This window comes from Quercus lobata, chromosome 9, assembly GCF_001633185.2.
Source record: "Quercus lobata isolate SW786 chromosome 9, ValleyOak3.0 Primary Assembly, whole genome shotgun sequence".
NCBI lineage: Eukaryota > Viridiplantae > Streptophyta > Magnoliopsida > Fagales > Fagaceae > Quercus > Quercus lobata.
The window spans coordinates 41,334,500-41,352,377 of NC_044912.1; the positions used below are offsets into that span (position 1 = coordinate 41,334,500).

The 17,878-nt window shown below is 34.8% G+C and overlaps 2 protein-coding genes across 4 annotated transcripts; one reads left to right on the forward strand and one right to left on the reverse strand.

Moving 5' to 3' along the window:
• The first annotated feature begins 1,371 nt into the window (after positions 1 to 1,371).
• LOC115959753 (nuclear transport factor 2-like) lies at positions 1,372 to 12,228 on the forward strand. Of its 3 annotated transcripts, none has more exons than XM_031078289.1 (9): positions 1,372 to 1,804; positions 1,899 to 2,033; positions 7,353 to 7,665; positions 8,310 to 8,593; positions 9,209 to 9,395; positions 9,930 to 10,051; positions 10,129 to 10,194; positions 10,699 to 10,774; positions 11,697 to 12,228. In XM_031078289.1, exons 1-9 carry the CDS (start codon positions 1,766 to 1,768, stop codon positions 11,840 to 11,842), a joined length of 1,368 nt encoding a protein of 455 aa, XP_030934149.1. In that variant the 5' UTR covers positions 1,372 to 1,765; the 3' UTR covers positions 11,843 to 12,228. The 3 variants fall into 3 exon arrangements, with proteins under 3 accessions (XP_030934149.1, XP_030934148.1, XP_030934150.1); XM_031078288.1 differs by having other exon boundaries at positions 1,381 to 1,804; positions 10,699 to 10,780; XM_031078290.1 differs by lacking the exon at positions 1,372 to 1,804 and adding an exon at positions 4,723 to 4,810 and having other exon boundaries at positions 1,946 to 2,033; positions 10,699 to 10,780.
• A 651-nt stretch (positions 12,229 to 12,879) lies between these two features.
• On the reverse strand, positions 12,880 to 16,159 carry LOC115960421. Its single transcript, XM_031079318.1, has 4 exons — positions 15,904 to 16,159; positions 14,039 to 14,925; positions 13,475 to 13,647; positions 12,880 to 13,354 (listed from the first exon to the last, which is right to left on the reverse strand). The coding sequence occupies exons 2-4, from the start codon at positions 14,867 to 14,869 to the stop codon at positions 13,228 to 13,230; spliced, it is 1,131 nt and encodes a 376-aa protein (XP_030935178.1). The 5' UTR covers positions 14,870 to 14,925; positions 15,904 to 16,159; the 3' UTR covers positions 12,880 to 13,227.
• Positions 16,160 to 17,878: the final 1,719 nt, after the last annotated feature.

The window sequence follows — 17,878 nt, forward strand, 5'->3', positions numbered from 1 at the left end:
TGACGTGCCTGGGTTCTGCTCCTCTTTCTTGTTGCAATGAATAGAGACAGAAAGTATGATTAGTTAATAACTGCTATTAATGCTACTCCTATGAGCCTGTAGTAGCTCTTAACCTTGACATTCCCTGTTAGGCTGTCACAGGAGCCGAGTTGATCCACTGCTGTGGTTCGTCTAGACATTGCCTTAGCCTAAGACACTGAGTTTGTGTTTAGAGAATGATGGCAAACTAAAAAGAAAGAAAAGATAACAAAACGAGATCTATAAAAAAAAAGGGGGGGAAACCCTACAATGGTTCACTTTGATGTTTTAAATTTTTGTTACATCCAATCGGACTTAAATTTTGGTACCTAAAATGTGACTTAATTATCCGACAATTTCAACAATAACAAGGCCACTATTTTATATACGTTTAAATGAGTAGTAAATTTGACTCCCATAAAAAGAAAAAAAAAATAGTGAACTTATCTAATAAAAAAGGAGGAGGTAAAAAAAAAAATACCGAACTTGTGGCATAGAATTAGTTAAATTCAGAAACAAAAAAAGGTGCTGAAGATGTTGACAATATCCATTTCCGGAATCTGCAAATATGACGCCCCAAATTGGCAGGCAGTGTCATTCGTTATTCTTATCTTAATTCTTTTAATAGCAAAATCAACCAGTGCTCTGAATAGCACCTGATCATATACTCTCTGGACAATTGCTACCCTTATGATTTGTGAATAATTTGTTGTTGTCCATTCAAGTCCAAGGATGTGTGATGAATAGCACCACACATGTAAACTACATTTGACATTTCCCTTTTTGATACATATATAATAATAATAATAATAATAATATATATATATTAATATACTTTTTTGAACCAAAATTCTACCTCTTTTTATTTATTTATTATTATATGCTAATTGTCACCCTATAGTACTCTCTTGTCCAAATTAGGACACCAAAATTGACTTCTCCCATTCCCTTCTCTGCTTAGCAAAAACCATGTATGTGTCTCAGTCTCAGACTCTCAGTTACTCTGCCAACGCAAAAATAAAGATTTCTACTTATATTTGGTAAAGTACACAAACCACAGTTTCCTGATTTCAACTTCTGAGTCAGAACAAAATCTTGCCCACCAAGTTCTGTTGGCCACTTCACCAAAAACATCCCAGTTTAAGTACCAATACCATCCATGCTGTGTCTTACTTGACCACCGTCAGATCATGTCCGCCTTCAACATCAAATCTCAGCCGTTGATTCTATTATCACATATCCTCAAGAAAAAAAAAAAAAAAAAATTGATACCCATTTTTTCTTCTTCTTTTAAGATAAGCCACAGCCGTTGATGCCAACTTTCTTTGAATATGTATTTGGACGGTCGTGATGTGGGTAGGTCTTTCTAAAGAGTGCCACTATCCTAATCAAACGACTGTGGTTTCCTATAGTATTCCCCAGCAACATGGTATAAAACCAGCGAAACAAAAAGGCATACAAAGCAGACCAGTTTAGCAGACAGACAAAGCTCTCTCTCTCTCTTGGCAGATCTATCTTCAATCCAAACAAGTCTTCTCATTTCTCTTTTTCTGTTCTGCTTTCTCTCTCTAACATAATTTAATCTTCTTTATTTTATTTTATCTGAAAAAAAATCTCCAAGCACTGGTTTTTTCTTTGAACTGTGTTTTCTTAGGCTCAGAAAAAAAAGAAGAAGAAGCTACAGTTTCATCCAAAACCCTAGTTGTTTGTAGATTAGGGTTTGAAATCTACAAAGTGACTGTGGAAAATGGCCTCTTCATATCAAGGCCCTGTCACTGCTGCTCAGGTGTTTATATTATAATATATATATTTATATGTGTTTGTTTTTGTTTAAGGTTGTGTGCATTTTAATGGTTTTTGTGTATTACATGTATATACAGGTGGGGTCGTACTTTGTGACAAGGTACTATCAGATTCTTAAGCAACAGCCTGAACTTGCTCACCAGTTCTACTCCGCTGACAGCATCATGGTTCGGGTCGATGGAGATTCTACCCAGAAAGCCTCTGAAATCCTAGTAAACGAATCTTTCTTTTAAACTATTTACTATAATATATATGTTCCTTCTTTGCATGTTCGATTTTATTTATGTGCATTCTAGTTGTGGTTTGATTGATTCTTGTGGGTTTTTATTTTTATTTTTTCATTTTGTTTGCGGAAATGTGAAAATCGGATTTGGTAAAAGTATTCTCACTTGGGTTTGTGTTTGTATGAAGCTTGGATTCTTGGTTTCAATTAGGATTGAATCAAAATGAATGAAAAAAAAGGAAGGTAAATAAATGCTTATAGCTGTGATTAATCATGTTATGGGCTGGTAGGTTGATATTCTAATTTTCTTTTTATGGTAAAAAGTTGGTGCATATTTCTTTTTCTATTTTTGTTTTGTGGTGGTTAATTTAGATTTTTTTTTTTTTTTTGGTATTGCTTAATCATGTGATGTGAATGTGGGGGAGGGATTCGGGGTCAGTGATAACAATTTCTACTACTAGACAAGATAACTTGATGGATTTTCTTCTGTGGTTGTGGACAAGGACACTAGGATTATCTTTTAGAATTTACAAAATCATATGTATTGGTTTACATGCCTGAGATCCATGGTTGGAAAAAAAAGTTAATACATATAACAAATGTTATAAGTTTTTGGAATATTGATAAAGAACAATTTACACTCCTGTAATTACTACACTTGTTTTGGTATTTAGGGTGAATTCTTTTTATCTGCATCCAAACAAGCTTCTGAAATGGGTTAATATGAGTGTCATGTTCAGAAGTGCCAAATTTTTGGTGGTGGCAGATCTGTGCAAATCATAGATTTCTCATCTATTTGGCTTTGCATAGGCTGTTTTAATTCCAGATTTTTTTTCTTGTTCATGTGTATAATTATTGGAAAAATTGGCATGTGGTTCTGGAGAGGAGCACAAAATGACATATGTACATCTTGACTTTTTGACTCTTCTTTTAAACAGAAAGGCTATGTTGAAATTATTTTTTTGGGTGGGATGGTTTTGAGATGACATATAGCATTAATGGGCACAAAAGGCACTCGAGAATCTTCACTGTTTTTCTTCTTTTTGATAATTAAGAGAATAATTTATTAGAATCAAGGATTGCTCAAATGCAAGATCCCTTAAAGAATCACTCATGGACTCATTAGGTCCAACAAATCAACATTGGAACTAAATGACATGCCCCCAAGCATTGCAAGCAAGATTTTCACCAAGAAGTTCTTAGCATTCACTAATTTACATAAGCCATGGTACTACAGATCAATTCATTCTCTTCAGTTCTTGTATAAGTTGAGTGGAATTCTATACCCCAAGGGGTAGCCCAGTTGGTTGGGGATCACTCCTCATTAAACTGAGGTCATTAATTCGAATCTCCTTTTCCCTCTTCCCTTAAGCGAAAACTTATTTAAAAAAAAAGTTGGGTGGTACTGTAGGTTTGAATTATGTGGCTAATACATTCAAGTAGTTTAATTTTGAAAACAAATGTGTCAAACAGTGCAATCTAGATGGGGGAGAAAAGAGAAATTCTTTTATGATTAAGTATACAGTTTGGGAAACATTACTGAAGTTCTTTGATGTTCATGCTAGAATAAGTTTGCATAATTAACTTTGGAATCATTCTAAATAAATTTATTCGATCCTAATCAATTCATTCCTGATTTAAACATTACCAAAATCAAAGGTGTGGTTTATGAAGTGTCTCAGCTGTTAACAAATGCACGATATACCTTTTCTTTTTGATAGGTGAATGCACAATAATTTCACAAAATGATGAAATTATGATAACATCAACTTAGATGGAGTTGATTAGGTAAGATGATTAGAAGAAATTATTATTTTGGCTCATGTCCACTTTTGAGTTTGATAAAAAATGAATGTATATGTTATAAACGCATGTTAATTTGATTTATTTAGTTAGCTTTGTTAAATATTATTACATGAGTAATGATTAACTTAGTCATTAGTTGAATATATTTTAAATTTATAGTGAATATATTTTTTTATGTATATCTATAATTTTATCTTTATTTTTATAAATTTCATTAGGTGTTTGTGTATCTTACGATACACAATATAGAAAAAAAAAAAAAATCGTTTCACATTCATGTTTTGACAATTATGATTATAATTGGTAAGAAAGTGCTTATTTTGGAATGCCCATCTTTTGGGGATTTTAGTTTCCAGAAATGAGATTATTTCATAGAACCTAGCTTTGAGGTATTTGCCAGAACCACTTTCCTTGAACAATTAAGTCACTTAAAAAAAAATTGTGATTGTGAAATAATCATTTTAGGGGAATGTGGATAAATAAATCAAACCAGGAAAATCAGAAATAGGAAAAAAGATGACCTTGTAAGCTCGTTTTCTTGTATCTTACCTTCATGTCCCAGAATATAGTCCAAAATTTGACTAGGAAACTCGTGGATGATATAACCTTAAAATCTTGTCTCATTCTTAGGAAATTTATCTATACATTGCAGTTCATCATTGTATTCCACTTTCTCTAAACTTATCAGTTTTAAGAGGACGGTTGTCTTTGCATGTATTTTCCCAAATTGCTACATTATTCTTGATACAAATTGCTACTTTATACTTGATAAAAATTGCTACAACCTATTTTCTGAGGATTCCCCTAATTAGTCAACCCTTTCATTATGCTACATTTCCCAATCTTTGTTGTGTATCTGTTCTTTGGTACAGTTATTTGGTGTGACAAGAGGTGCAAAGTGGAACTTCTTGATTGGCCTGATGCCCCTTGTCTCCTCTCTTCTTTATATTTTTTTGATAGGTAAGTAATGCACTTTTATTAATTAGAGAGAAGAACTTTTGAGTTCATGATGATTAACACAAAGGAGCAAAAATACAAAAAGTATCATGTGGACAGTCTAAGTGAAGCTAGAAACTCAAGAATGGATAAGCAATGAGTTGAACCCCAAAATCTGGACGAATAAAAAACAGTGTGGTGAAATACTCTTTTTAATTGATCCTAAGAGACTTTAGTGTCCTCAAACAAACTACAATTCCGATCCTTTCAAACAGCGCACGTCAAACAACCCAGTATCAACTACCAAATTCCAAACATCAGAGCCATGCTTCCCGAACCAATTCCTCCAACCAAACAATAAGCTTGCAAAGACCTGGGCATGACCCAATGGACCCCAATTGGAAACACATCCCCCGAGAGAATAAATATGATGAAGAAAAGAGAAGGCTGCCTCAAGTTCCCAATCTTGAAAATCTCTATGAAACCTCAAGTTCCAACTCTTATTATCCCCATCCACCTTTTCTTTATAAGTAACAAAAGTTTATTAATCAAAAATGAGAAAACCCAGGTACACTGGTGGTGTACTTGAATAACAGTACATCAATCTCTCAAATTACAAAGGTCTAACAAATCTAATAAATTTGAATAGGGAAAAGATTAAAAGCAGTACTCCAATCCAGAAAAGAGTGAAGAAGAAGAGATTTAATCTTGAGGATAGACCGTTCATTTCCTCAGGGCATCTCACATTCCGTTCCTGCCAAAGACACCACAGAACACAGTGCGGTACAACCCTCCAGAAAACTATATTTCGATGTTTACCAAAAGGACCTTGCCAAGTTGAGAATAAATCAGTGACACTGGCATAGCCCATAGAAGACCAAACAAATTCCACCGACTCTCCACTCCTTTTGCACATAAAGTGCCAATCCACAACAGTATCATCTCTATTCCATAAGTTGTCAATAGTCAAAATCTTTCCTAAGGATGCAGTCCAAGAAAAGAAAGCTACCCTAGGAGGGATCTTTGAGCGCCATGCAGGCTTCCACAGAAAAAGAATGCCAGGAGTTGAGGAAAGGGAGAAATAGTACTCACGCACCTTAAAACCCTTACGTTGTGCTGATTTCCAACAAAGTTTGTCATGTGATGTCCCTCACCCTTAAGTGGCATAGAATATATAAGGTCGATAAAAGCAGTCAAAGGTTGCAACTCCCAATCTTGTATAGCTCTAGAAAATTGTATGTCCCAATGCAGCATTGGTTAGGAAAATGCATGACTTCCACTATAGAGGACTCCTTATTATGTCTAAAGCTATAAAGTTCTGGGAATGCCTCTTGAAGGGTGCAATCCCCACACCACTCGGGGACCCAAACCATTAGAGATAAAAGCTTCCTTATCAGCTGAGCATGTAAAGAGAACGGGGTAAAGAAGTTTAAGAGGAATATCCCCAGCTTAACGATCATGCCAAAATTGAATACGATTACCCACTCCAACTTCAAAAGCCACATGGAAAGAGAATCTATCCCAGATGTGCTTATAAGGGGTGATCTCTCTTCAATGTGTAGAGGCTTTTTCTTCGATTGCTGTGTACTTTGGGAGGAGAACAAAACCTTGAGGATCTAGGATTCAAAGCAGAAAATATCTACACAATCGAGGTGAGGTCATTATATCCCGGCCCTGCTCTTATATTACACAATAATCCACACCCATGAGCCCCCTACTAACTTTGGTACTTGGGCCCCCATATTGTCTTCCCAATATTTTTGGCCATAAATGGCATGCTTCATGCCCAAACCTCCATAACCATTTCCCTAGTAATGCTTGATTAAAACACAATCCTCCTGTACCCCAAGCCACCAACCTCAATAGGTGAACAAACCTTATCTCCTGCCACCAAGGAGCATTTAAACTGCTCTCTGAAGTCCCCCACAACAAGTTCCTCTTAATTCTTTCAAGTTTATCTGCCACAGATTTCAAGATGGTAAAAAGAGTTAAGTATTATGTTGGAAGACTTGACAGAGTACTCTTCGACCAAGTGAGTCTACCTTCCTTTGATAAGTAAAGTATCTTCCAACTAGAGAGTTTCCATTCCATCCTTTCCAAAATGGGATTCTAATTGAAGTTTCCTTAAATGGAGCACCCAAAGGCATTCCCAAATATTTCATTGTTAAACTATCCACTCTGCAACAAATAATACTTGTTAACGCATCTAAGCTACCAACAGCTTCAAAACAAATCAGATCCATCTTTTGACGTATAGCAAGTGTTCCCTAGAAGCATCACAAAATAAAATGGTGTCATCAGCAAAAGATATGAAATGCTCATCAATTTTTTTTAATTTACATGTCACCAAATTGCAATTTTCTTGGATTATTCTATTTCTAGTGGAAATATGATCTATAATATATTTTGGTGGTTGATCTTTTCAGATGCAATCAGACTTCCCTTAAATTTTTCTGTTGCCAACTGTGTGTATTTTGCTTTGTGACTTGATACATTTCTTATTTTATTTTATTTTATTTTTTTGTTTCTTCTTCATGTTAATTTATAATTTTTCCCCCCTCTGCAGGAAATTCATACGCTCATCATGTCGTTGAATTTCACTTCAATTGAGGTCAAGACATTAAATTCCTTTGATTCTTGGAATCGAGGTGTTCTGGTAATGGTTTCAGGATTGGTTAAAGCAAGGGAATTCAGTGGACGGAGGAAATTTATTCAGACCTTTTTTCTTGCTCCTCAAGAGACAGGTTACTTTGTTCTTAATGATATTTTCCAGTTCAATGATGATGAAGAAATTATCTATCAACATCAAGCACCTATTCCATCAGAACACCAGTTTGATACACAACTGAATGCTTCTAGCCCTCTTCCAGAGCTGCCAGGTAATGCAGCTGCTTTGCTATGAGAATTGTTAATTACTAGATATTTGAAATTTGAGCCCAGTAGGTTTCATATGCAATTTGCATGGCTCCACCATGAGTTTAAACAATTATATGCATATGGGACTGATTGTACAGTGTAGATGTCTATTTAAATTAGCCAACAAGTTTCTAGTTTCCTATTCTTGGGTGTTTGAACTCATCCAAGCTTTTCCCAGTCTTAGACTATGGAAATTGACTTGGCATGTCACAGTTAATGTGAACGAAAAAGGATCAATTTGTGTTTTGGTCCCATGCAAGTGTTGGGGTTAGTTATACCATCATGATTCTTTTTGTCTTTACTTATTTAAGGCGCATTATCAAGTCGTCAGTAATATTGCTAGTTGAGGAAGCATAGTTTATTTGGTGAACTGTGTGTGCATGTATTTCCTTGTTGTCATGTAACGTAGATATTTTCATAAATTCTTGGTTGAAAAAATAAAGTTGTTTATAAACTGAGTAATTTTCTTGTTCCTTTTTCCCTGAAATCATCAACTTGTGGCTGTTCTAGATTGTTTAGTAGGAGAAGTGTTGCATTTTTGTTTTTATTTTTTTCCATGTCTTTTTTTTTTGAGGGCGGGATTATTTTAACCCAGTGGTATTAGCAGTTTCCGACTATGTTTTGGAGGAAGAGGCCCGGGATTATGTTGATTCAATCCATATAGAAGAAGATCCAGTTGATAAGTATAGTCTCCCAGAGCAACAACATCAATATAGTCTCCCAGAGCAACAGCTGCAAGAGGATCATGAAACTGAAATTGTGGTGGATGAAGCTCCTGCAGAGGAGATATCTGCTTCACTTCAAAGTGTGGTAAACACTGTGCATGAAGCCCCAGCTGTAGCTGTGGAGGAGCCTGTGGGAGAGCCACTGAAGAAAACTTATGCTTCTATTGTATGTACCTGTTCTGTTACTCTGGAGTGTGTGTGTGGTGGATGGTGGGGGGTGGTTAACACATGTGCCACTCTGTTTTCATTTTCAAATGTACTGCTGCATTGTTGTTTTGCCATTATGTCCCAGGATGTGTTTGTTTCCTGCAAGTGCCTTTGGATTAGCTACTTTTCCTTTATTGAAGGTTTATGCGAGTTTGGTTTGCACATGTTTGTATGTTCTTCATATACCTGACATGATCAAAAGACATTTTGTTCATTAATCAATTGGGGAAAAAATATTGGATTCATTAGTAAAAAGCATCTATGTCAGAGAGAAACTGGGGTTGGAGAAGATATATGCAAATTTAAAATAAATAAAAAGAAGCAATGGGACCATGCATGGGAATTAACACAAGAAGAATTGGGTGTTTTCCATTGATTCAGATTTGTGCATGGGAGGACTGGAACCTTTATTGATATGTATTTTGTTTGTTTTTTGTATGTGTGTTTGTGTATATATATATACCTTTACTAAAACCAGATCCATCATTAATTGAAATTTGGAATTTATTAGTTTCTGTTGGTTTAATTAACTTATATATTACGTGTTGTGTTTTTAATGGTTGGAACTTGCTAGCTGCGAGTTTCTAGAGGGCAGCCTGCATCATCAGCAGTTGGCCAGCCATCTTTAAATAGAAGTTTCCCGACTGCTTCAGAGTGGAATCATACACCACAGCCTGCTGCTCAGCAGTCAAACTCTGCATTGTCATATGTGCCTGAATATGCGGCAGAGGCAGTGGAGGAGGGTCTGACAATGGAAGAAGGTCTAGTTATTGATACATGTTTTTAAAATTTATCATTTATGTTTTGATGACATTATAGCATTAACTTTATTGCTGGTCTTGGGCTGTCTGTACTCTGTAGTGTTTGTCCTTCCCCTGTTATTGCATTCTACAATGTATCATTTAATTAGCTTAATTGGCATCTCCTAGTGTTTCCAATAGAGACATCTAGTGTTCAACTCCCATCACCCCCAATCCCAACTATTGATTTATCAAAGATAATATTTGTTTAAGTAATATTTAGTTGGACATATGGGCTGGGTCCTCCTGTCCAAATAATAATTTACTTATAAAAAAAGTTATATATATGTTATTTGGGGACCATGTGATTGGTTCAAATTCCAATAGTTGTTGTGTGATGTGCCAATATTGCACATGAAATTTTGAGGATTCCATTTATGAGAGTACACTTGTATTTGAATTTCAGACTTGGAAGGTTATCTCATGTAACTAAGTTGATATGCTTGAGCATTTTCATTTTTGAAGCATTAAGTTGATTCTTCATCTTCCTTCCAGATGAACCGAAATCTGTTTATGTGAGAAACTTGCCTCCTACGATTACTGAAGAAGAAATTGAGCAGGAATTCAAGGACTTTGGCAAAATCATACCTGATGGTGTCTTTATTAGGTTACGCAAGGTGGGATTTTCTTTCTTGATAGTGACTTCGTTGTATGTGACCTTGTGAGCAGCTAAAATAGCAATTGATTTGTACAGGAAGTTGGAGTTTGCTATGCCTTTGTTGAGTTCGAAGACCTTATTGGTGTTCAAAATGCACTCAAGGTTTGTATTTCTCTCTCTATTTTTTTTTAATCTTTAAATATATTTGAAAAAGTCTTCAAGGTGTTGTAGTGAATATCCTAAGTATTTGGTAATATTTTATTGATATTTTGTGTTACAACTTGAATATAACATGGATGCGTATCAGGTATCTTATCTATTGAAGCTTACGAAAAACTAAATAAACTATGTTTTTAATACTTCCGGAATTTGTTATTACTATTATTTCCATGCAATGTGAATAGAACAGTAAATTGGGATTTTGATTATTATTCCCTGAAAGTTGTAATATTTTAATCCATTTTTTCTTTATATTTTATGGTGCCTGAAAGAACCACAGCCTGTCTTATGTGCTGTAATTTTATTTTATTTTTTTATTTTTTATCTTTAATAATCTACTGAAATTTTGCAATGATTTATATTTTAAAAATTTTGCAATGAATTATATTTTAAATGTCAATTCTATAAAATACTGTTAGCTGGGCCTAAATTTGTTTATCTTTGTAGGCCTCTCCGATACAGTTGGCTGGAAGGCAAGTCTACATTGAGGAAAGGAGACCAAACAGCAGTGGCATTTCTCGAGGTGGAAGTATGTGCCTTTTATCTATTCCTCTAATTCGTATTATCAAAAAATCAGGCATAGTTGGAGATGTCTTAAAAATTGTACTCCAACAAATGTATTTCTTATGGATTATTTGTTCTTTGATCACATGCTTTATATAGTTTCAAATGTTGAATTGCTAACTGCTTTTATGTCAGTTTGGCTGAAATTATATCTTTAAAATAAATCAACTTATATAAAAAAATCTTTTGAATATTAAGGATAAATGTGCTTTATTCCCAAATTTTTTGGGGTTGGCTTTGGATTCTTAACAGATTAGTCTATATGGGCCGCATGGATTCTTACCTAAAAAATCTTTTTGGAATATAAAGAGCAACTGTCAGAATTATTTTTCTTAGAAAAGACAGATTAGATTTTTATATATAGTTGTTACGTTATGCGCGAAAATATTTTTGAAAAAAAAAAAAGTTTGTTCCAAAAACAAAGAGACTAGAAAGGAGAGGGACATGGAAATTTTTATTGCGGTACATTGGCATTTTTGACACAATGGTGATGAAGTAGTGGTTATTAGCTTCTGCTGTGTGGTAGTTATCATGATAACAAGTCATGGTTATCGTAGTAACAAGCAAACGCCTCGTTTCACAATAGGTAATATCTGCTGTCTATTAGGATCAAATTCTTACTCTAATAAATTATTTTCCTTAAGGTTGATGTCCAACAAAATAGTGACTATTGGATTCATTGATACTGAAAAATTTATGGGCCAAACTAGATCTTACATATGTTTGCAGCTAATTCAACTTTCGTACTTTTATGGTTGTTATTTTCCTTGTGGCATGGTGTTTTTGGAGTAGCCATTATTCGTCTGTTTTGTTGTTGTGGTAGTGTTGAAATGACGCTGAATTTGTGTATATTAACATCCATTTTGAATTGCCATAACCAGGACGTGGGGGAAGAGGAAGAGGCAGTTACCAAACAGAGGCTCCAAGGGGGCGTTTTGGTTCACGGAGTCTGGGCAGGGGAAGCTATCAGGATGGTGGTGACAACAGACTAAGAGGCAATGATTTTTATCAGCGTGGTTCACGATGAGATGAAAATCCTTAGGCGATAAGCATCTAAAGATGGGGAGAAGTTTTTTGAGGGCAGAACTATCTGTGGGTCAAAGCTACTAGTCTGATCTGATGGGTGATTTGAGCTATTTAGGCTCATAAGCTTTGCCGATAAAGCGTTTTCCTTCTGATGGTTTCAGGAAAAATATGTTGTACTTTTTTGAGGTGTGCAATTTTACATGAATGGCAGTGGTGAGAGACTTGCTTGTGTTGTTTCTTGTGTGGGTATAGCTATGTTGTTTTTCCCCTTGATTGGGTTTTATCATGCAATTCAAGTGGGAAATTTTTTGGCATTGTATGTCCCATGCTTTCAGGAAAACAAGTGCTTAATGAATGACTTTCTGATCTTAGAAATCTTACTTTACTCTTCTAGATTCTCTTATATCAAAATATCATTGTTGTTTATTAGAGAGTGAACAATCTGATATCAATCTTGTTTCCTCTTGTTGATTGTCATGATCTTCTAAACAGCTGGTACAACAATTTTGGTTGGTTCCATGATTGACTTTAAATTCAACAATTTTGTGCTTCCAAGTCGTGTGTCCAGGAATTCCCAAAATGATGCAGCTGCTTCTGCTTGTATGGGACATTGGTAAGGAAAAAAGGTTTTTCTCTAAATTAGTTTGGAGAGAAAATTTTCGAACTCCTTATATATCTTTACATTGAGTGTGAATTTGAAAAATCTAACCTATGTTCTTATTATATCTTTCATGCTTGCAAAATTTCAAGAATATCAAAGATCAATTGCTATGTTATCAATTAAATACTTAAATTTTAAGTATTTGTGATCTAAAGTTTTATGCACAAGTTTATTGATTGCATTGTAAATAACATTCAATTTGAATGAAATTTGCTATGCATGTAAAGAACATAATTAAATGCAATTTAATGGTTGGATTTTTAAAATTCAAACTTAATAAAAATATATATTAAGAGTTTGAAAGGTCTCTCTTGAAATTAGTTTGGAGAGAAACTTTGTTTGTGATGAGAGAGATCTTTGTTTTCTAGAAGAGGATATAATGCAGAAAGTAACTCAGGTATTATTTAGATTTTTTTGTTCACACATAAACTTTGAATCATGACAATGAAGAATTCTGGATAATTTTTATTTTCTTTGTATTTTTCGTTCATTTGGTAGATTCCCTTCTTGATAAGTGTTTTTTTGGGGTAAATCACTGGTATGGCTAAATGGTCATTAGCACCGTATAGTTTACATCGTGTTCAAACTATAGCTACCCAACACCTTCATTTGATTTACAAGCCACTGGCAAGATCATCCTGGAAAACCCATCTCTTCCTGTCAACCAATGATATGGCTTCAACGGCTTGATGCTTTATCACAGTCCAGTTGCTTTTCTCCCCAATTTAAGCACTCGCAGAAGCCACGGCTCCATGGAATTGTGATGGCATGGCTTCAACATCTTTTGGCATATCATATTCTTCATATTCCTCTGTATCCCAGAGGAAGCTAGCATATGCTGCTTGAACGTGGCTGAAAACCAAAAATCACAGGTTATATAGTGTGGCAAAGTGCATACCAAGTACTTGAACAAGAAAATTAAAATAGCATCCTAAAGTATGTAAATTTTTTTATTCAATGGAGTACACATACCTATCTTCAGGAGAAGCTTGAACTGCTCGTTCAAAGTAGCTTAAAGCCCTGTCTTGGTCATGATGTAGCTCCCATATTAGCTTAGCATACTGTGATAGAATTTCACCATCCTTTGGATCTGCTAGGATAGCACGAGAGTAGCACTCTTCGGCGCCCTGAAGGTCCCTCTTTGACTGTCAAAATAATGTGTTAAGCATTACTAACTAGTAACAATGCCCCAGTGAAGCAGAGTATCATTTATAAATTTTATCATTCCCTCGTCAAAATTTAGCTTTAGCTTCTAAAAAGGTTCTTCTAGCTTGTGATATGATAATTGCTTCTTTAGTATCCAGTTATCCATCATTGCAATATGTCTTTTATATTGATATGCGTTATCATTACAAATGTTAAGAAAAGCAATATGTCCAATGGAAGCAAAATGTTCATCATTTTAACAAAAATTGCAAAAATATTATCATCAGAGTAACTATATTGGTATGATTTAAGAAAAGCACAAATCTTAGCATCAGTTTTAATCAACAAGAAAAGAAACTAATGGGTAAACAAAGAAAGAACAAAACTAACCTGGTACAAAAATTGAGCATAATTTCTCAGAAACAAAGGGTTGCCAGGATTTTCCTCCACCATCCTCTTATAATACTCCTCAACTCCTTGGTTGTCCTCTCCTGAGTTGAAATCTCCACTGCCGCCACCATGTCCTCGACCACCATTACCACCACCACCACCACCACTGGCACCACCAATGCCAATCCCTCTTGCAAGAAACATCCCTTGACCAAGAAGCTCCTTTTCATCTCCAATACCCATATTCCAAATTTGATCCTTAACATTCACCTCTTCAGTCAAAATCATGCTGTTCATTTTGTTCTCCAAACTTAGAGTTTGTGCTCTCATAGCCATGACCCTCTCTTCTCTCTCTTCTTCATCATCATCCTCTCTATCACTCTCTTCTTCATCTTCTTCATCCTCATATTCACCTTTTGAATTATAAAATGAGAAAGATTGTATAGTTTGCAACATGGTGCACTTGGGTCTCGCTGAAAACTTCTTGGGTAGGTTTGTTTCAATGTATTGGTCTTCATTGGTGCTGCAAGAAGCATAGGCTAGTCCTTCCAAGTTTCCATCAGACTGAGCTCTTCGAAAGCCTTTGTTCCGATCGAGGTCAGCAATGGAGGGAGAGATTGGAGAGGAATTGCATGAGAATGGGGAGAGGTTGAGAGGGCCAGTTTGGTGAAGTGAGAACCTGTTGTTGTGATTTTGGGGAATGGTAGGTGGTGGGTGCTTGATGATGATGTTATTGGTTTCATAGTGATTGCAGTTGTTGTGGTTGGGACTGTCTGAGAAGGATGGAAGGAGGGATCCAAGAACTGGTGTTGAAGAGCTTCTTAGCAGCATTTTTCTTTGACAATATAAAGCTCTAGTGGTAGGCTTTTGTTTTGGATATTTAAGTCCTGTGGAGAAAAGAAAGGAAGAGGTTGAGAGTTGAGACTGTCATAAAGGAAAATGTAAATGGAGACAAGGCAAAAGGAATAGAATGATTAGTGTAGTTATCTTATTAATTTACCAAGAGCAGTTAATAAAATTTCCCTTTTTTTTTCACAAGGGTATGAGTGTCATTTTATGTATTTGGTTTTAACTAATATCACATTAAAATTACATGGTAACACCAACCGTTTACCTTAAAATAGTAAAATGTATGTGTATACACATTAATTATAATAAGAGGTGAATTTATGGTATTCGTTCTATAATGATGATTACTCTTTATTATTAAAAAGATGTGATTCGCCAACACGTTGGTTGGTTTAGTGGTAAAGAGTTCGTGACCCTGCTTGTCAAGCTTGGGTTCGAATCACCTCCACAGCCAATTGTTGGTAGGCATCCTTGGTGGGGTTGACCCCCCACACGGTTTGGTAAGAACGGTTGGAGCTTATGTCAAAACGGCACCCTACCCGGGGTATAATATAGCCATAAAGGCCCCCATTTTTCCTCTACCAAAAAAAAAAAAAATTTAATAATAATAATAATAATAAAAAGATGTGATTCAAATTTGGATTCTTAATTCGACAATAATGATTACCCTTCACTATTAAAAAAGAGAGGATTCAATTTTAGATTCCTAATTCTAGGATTATCAATTAAGCTAACTTGAACCACACACAAAATTGAAATAGTTTTTAAATTACAAATAAGAACACATCAGTCCAAAGAGAACATAGGAAACAATTCATGAAGGAAAAGAAAAGAGCAATAGCATATAGAGAGTCATCCTTCATGAAATATGGTATCGTGAAGGAGAGGAAAGGAACACAATTCATGAATTAAAAAGTAGTTCATCGATGTGACATTATTCTTGCAACATATCAGAATAAGCTCCAAAAAATTGCAGAAAAAAATGGAAAGGTGGCAGAAACAGAATGAAAATTTACCTCTTTTGAGATGTAGTAAGAGAGTTCTTCCAATGACCAAAGAAGTGGACAAGAAAAGAACATAGATTTTAGAAACTGAACCAATGAGTCCTTTACAGATCCCTTTATATATTTATATATAAAGAGAAAGGAGGGCAATGTGAATCACGCGTTAGCTTTTGTTTGGTTCTCAGGAAAATTCAGGAGATAGAGATTTGATTTGAATGGTGGAGAGAGTGCAATGTAGCTAGGCAGAGGGAGAAAAATATCAATTTTGTTTTCTTTTCTTTAATAAAAGGTCCACGAGGGAGACCATTCTATAAGGACCTTAACAGCCTGTATCTGCATCCGAAGATGAGGCGCGTGGGACCACGCTCTATTATACTTTGACATGACAGTTTTGACCCTGAGTCCTTTTCTTCTTGACACGTTTAAATTTCTGGGCGATATGTTGCTTGTTTGGTTTTGGTGCATGTTCAATGAGAACCGCACAGGTGGCAAATGTTGAGGTAAGATTGGACTAATCTTCACAATTGTTTAGAGTTTTTATATTTGCATGCGTATGCGGGTGTGTGCGTGTGACGTAGGCATGGCAAAACGGGTCAGAATTTTCTGACCCGACCCGATCCGACCCGAAAAATACCTGATCCGAACCCGATTTTTTGACCCGAAGCAAAAACGGGTTGACCCGTAACCCGAATCATTTTTTTAAAACTTTTTTTTTTTGAGTAAAAAAAATAGTGAAATTAAGACAATATTGGTTTAATTGTTTATTGTGAGTTTTAAGGAAACAATTGATACATTTACATAACTGCATGCAAATTAATTGAAAAATAAATGGTTGAGCATTCTGTAATGAGTAAAGATTTTTAGATATCAAATAGCAAAGTACATGCTAAGATAATCTAGTTACAGTAAAGTTAAAAACAGATTTAAAATTGTAGATATGTGTGAGACACATTCACAAGTGTGAAAATAGTAAAGCCAAAATATCAAATTAGTATAAATTATGAATGTTTAGATCTATTTTTTAACAATTTATGTTCAAAATAAACAGCTTTTCAAAATAAATTATGATATTTCCTAGAGTGTGTGCTGCTTAACAATGATATGATCTTCATAAAAGAGACTAGGTATAAATAAGTAATCAATCAAACTTTAATGTATATCTCAAATTGAAATAGAGTGTCAACCACAATTGATAATAGATTATAAAATTAATTTTTAAAATTGTAACTTTCTTATATGTTTTTATTCTTTATCAAATGAGTTATTCAATAAGTCATTTGTAATTTTTTTTTTTTTGGAATGTTGATATTGTGTAAAAATAAAACTTGTATATTTGTTTTACTTATCTTTGTGTTGTTTTGTTTTAGATAGCAATGTTAGGATTTGTAAAATTTTAAAATTATTGAATAAATATTAATAAGTTTAACTGAGTTTATTCTTGATATAAGTAGTTAATTCAAAATAATGCATTTTACATCAAGTAATATGTTGCATAACTATCCAAATGGCAAATACATATTGTTTTCTTTATAAAAAAAATAAAAAATAAAAAATTTCATGTGAAAAATACGGGTCAACCCGACCCAACCCGACTCGACCCGAACCCGATTTCAACCCGCTTAAAATGACCCGTTTTTGACCCGTGACCCGTGACCCGACTCGAACCCGACCCGACCCGCCCGTTTTGCCATGTCTAGTGTGACGGTGTGAGTGAACAAGGGCAGATTCGATAATGAGTATCCCTTAATCATTGTAGCTCACACGTTTTCTTGGATCACCATAATTGAGTTAAAAAAAAAAAAAAAAAAGAGACAACGTGTGATAGTGACTTCACAAATATAAATGCTTGTGAAGTTATGCGTAAAGATATTTTTGTTTTCCAATACCAAGGAATGACATGATTTTACATTCTAGACTTTATTTTAACCTTTTGCAATGCTTCTAGATAGATCATGTTGGCGTGATAAGTTTGTTTCAATTTTCAAAC

Coding starts and splice junctions, on each gene's coding strand:
- LOC115959753 (XM_031078288.1), top strand. CDS start 1,766: ATGGCCTCTTCATATCAAGGCCCTGTCACTGCTGCTCAG. Junction 9,396..9,929: donor GGGTCTGACAATGGAAGAAG/GTCTAGTTATTG, acceptor TCTTCCTTCCAG/ATGAACCGAAATCTGTTTAT. Junction 10,781..11,696: donor TGGCATTTCTCGAGGTGGAA/GTATGTGCCTTT, acceptor TGCCATAACCAG/GACGTGGGGGAAGAGGAAGA.
- LOC115960421 (XM_031079318.1), bottom strand. CDS start 14,869: ATGCTGCTAAGAAGCTCTTCAACACCAGTTCTTGGATCCCTCCTTCCA. Junction 13,648..14,038: donor ATGCTCAATTTTTGTACCAG/GTTAGTTTTGTT, acceptor TTATTTTGACAG/TCAAAGAGGGACCTTCAGGG. Junction 13,355..13,474: donor CAAGCTTCTCCTGAAGATAG/GTATGTGTACTC, acceptor TTTGGTTTTCAG/CCACGTTCAAGCAGCATATG.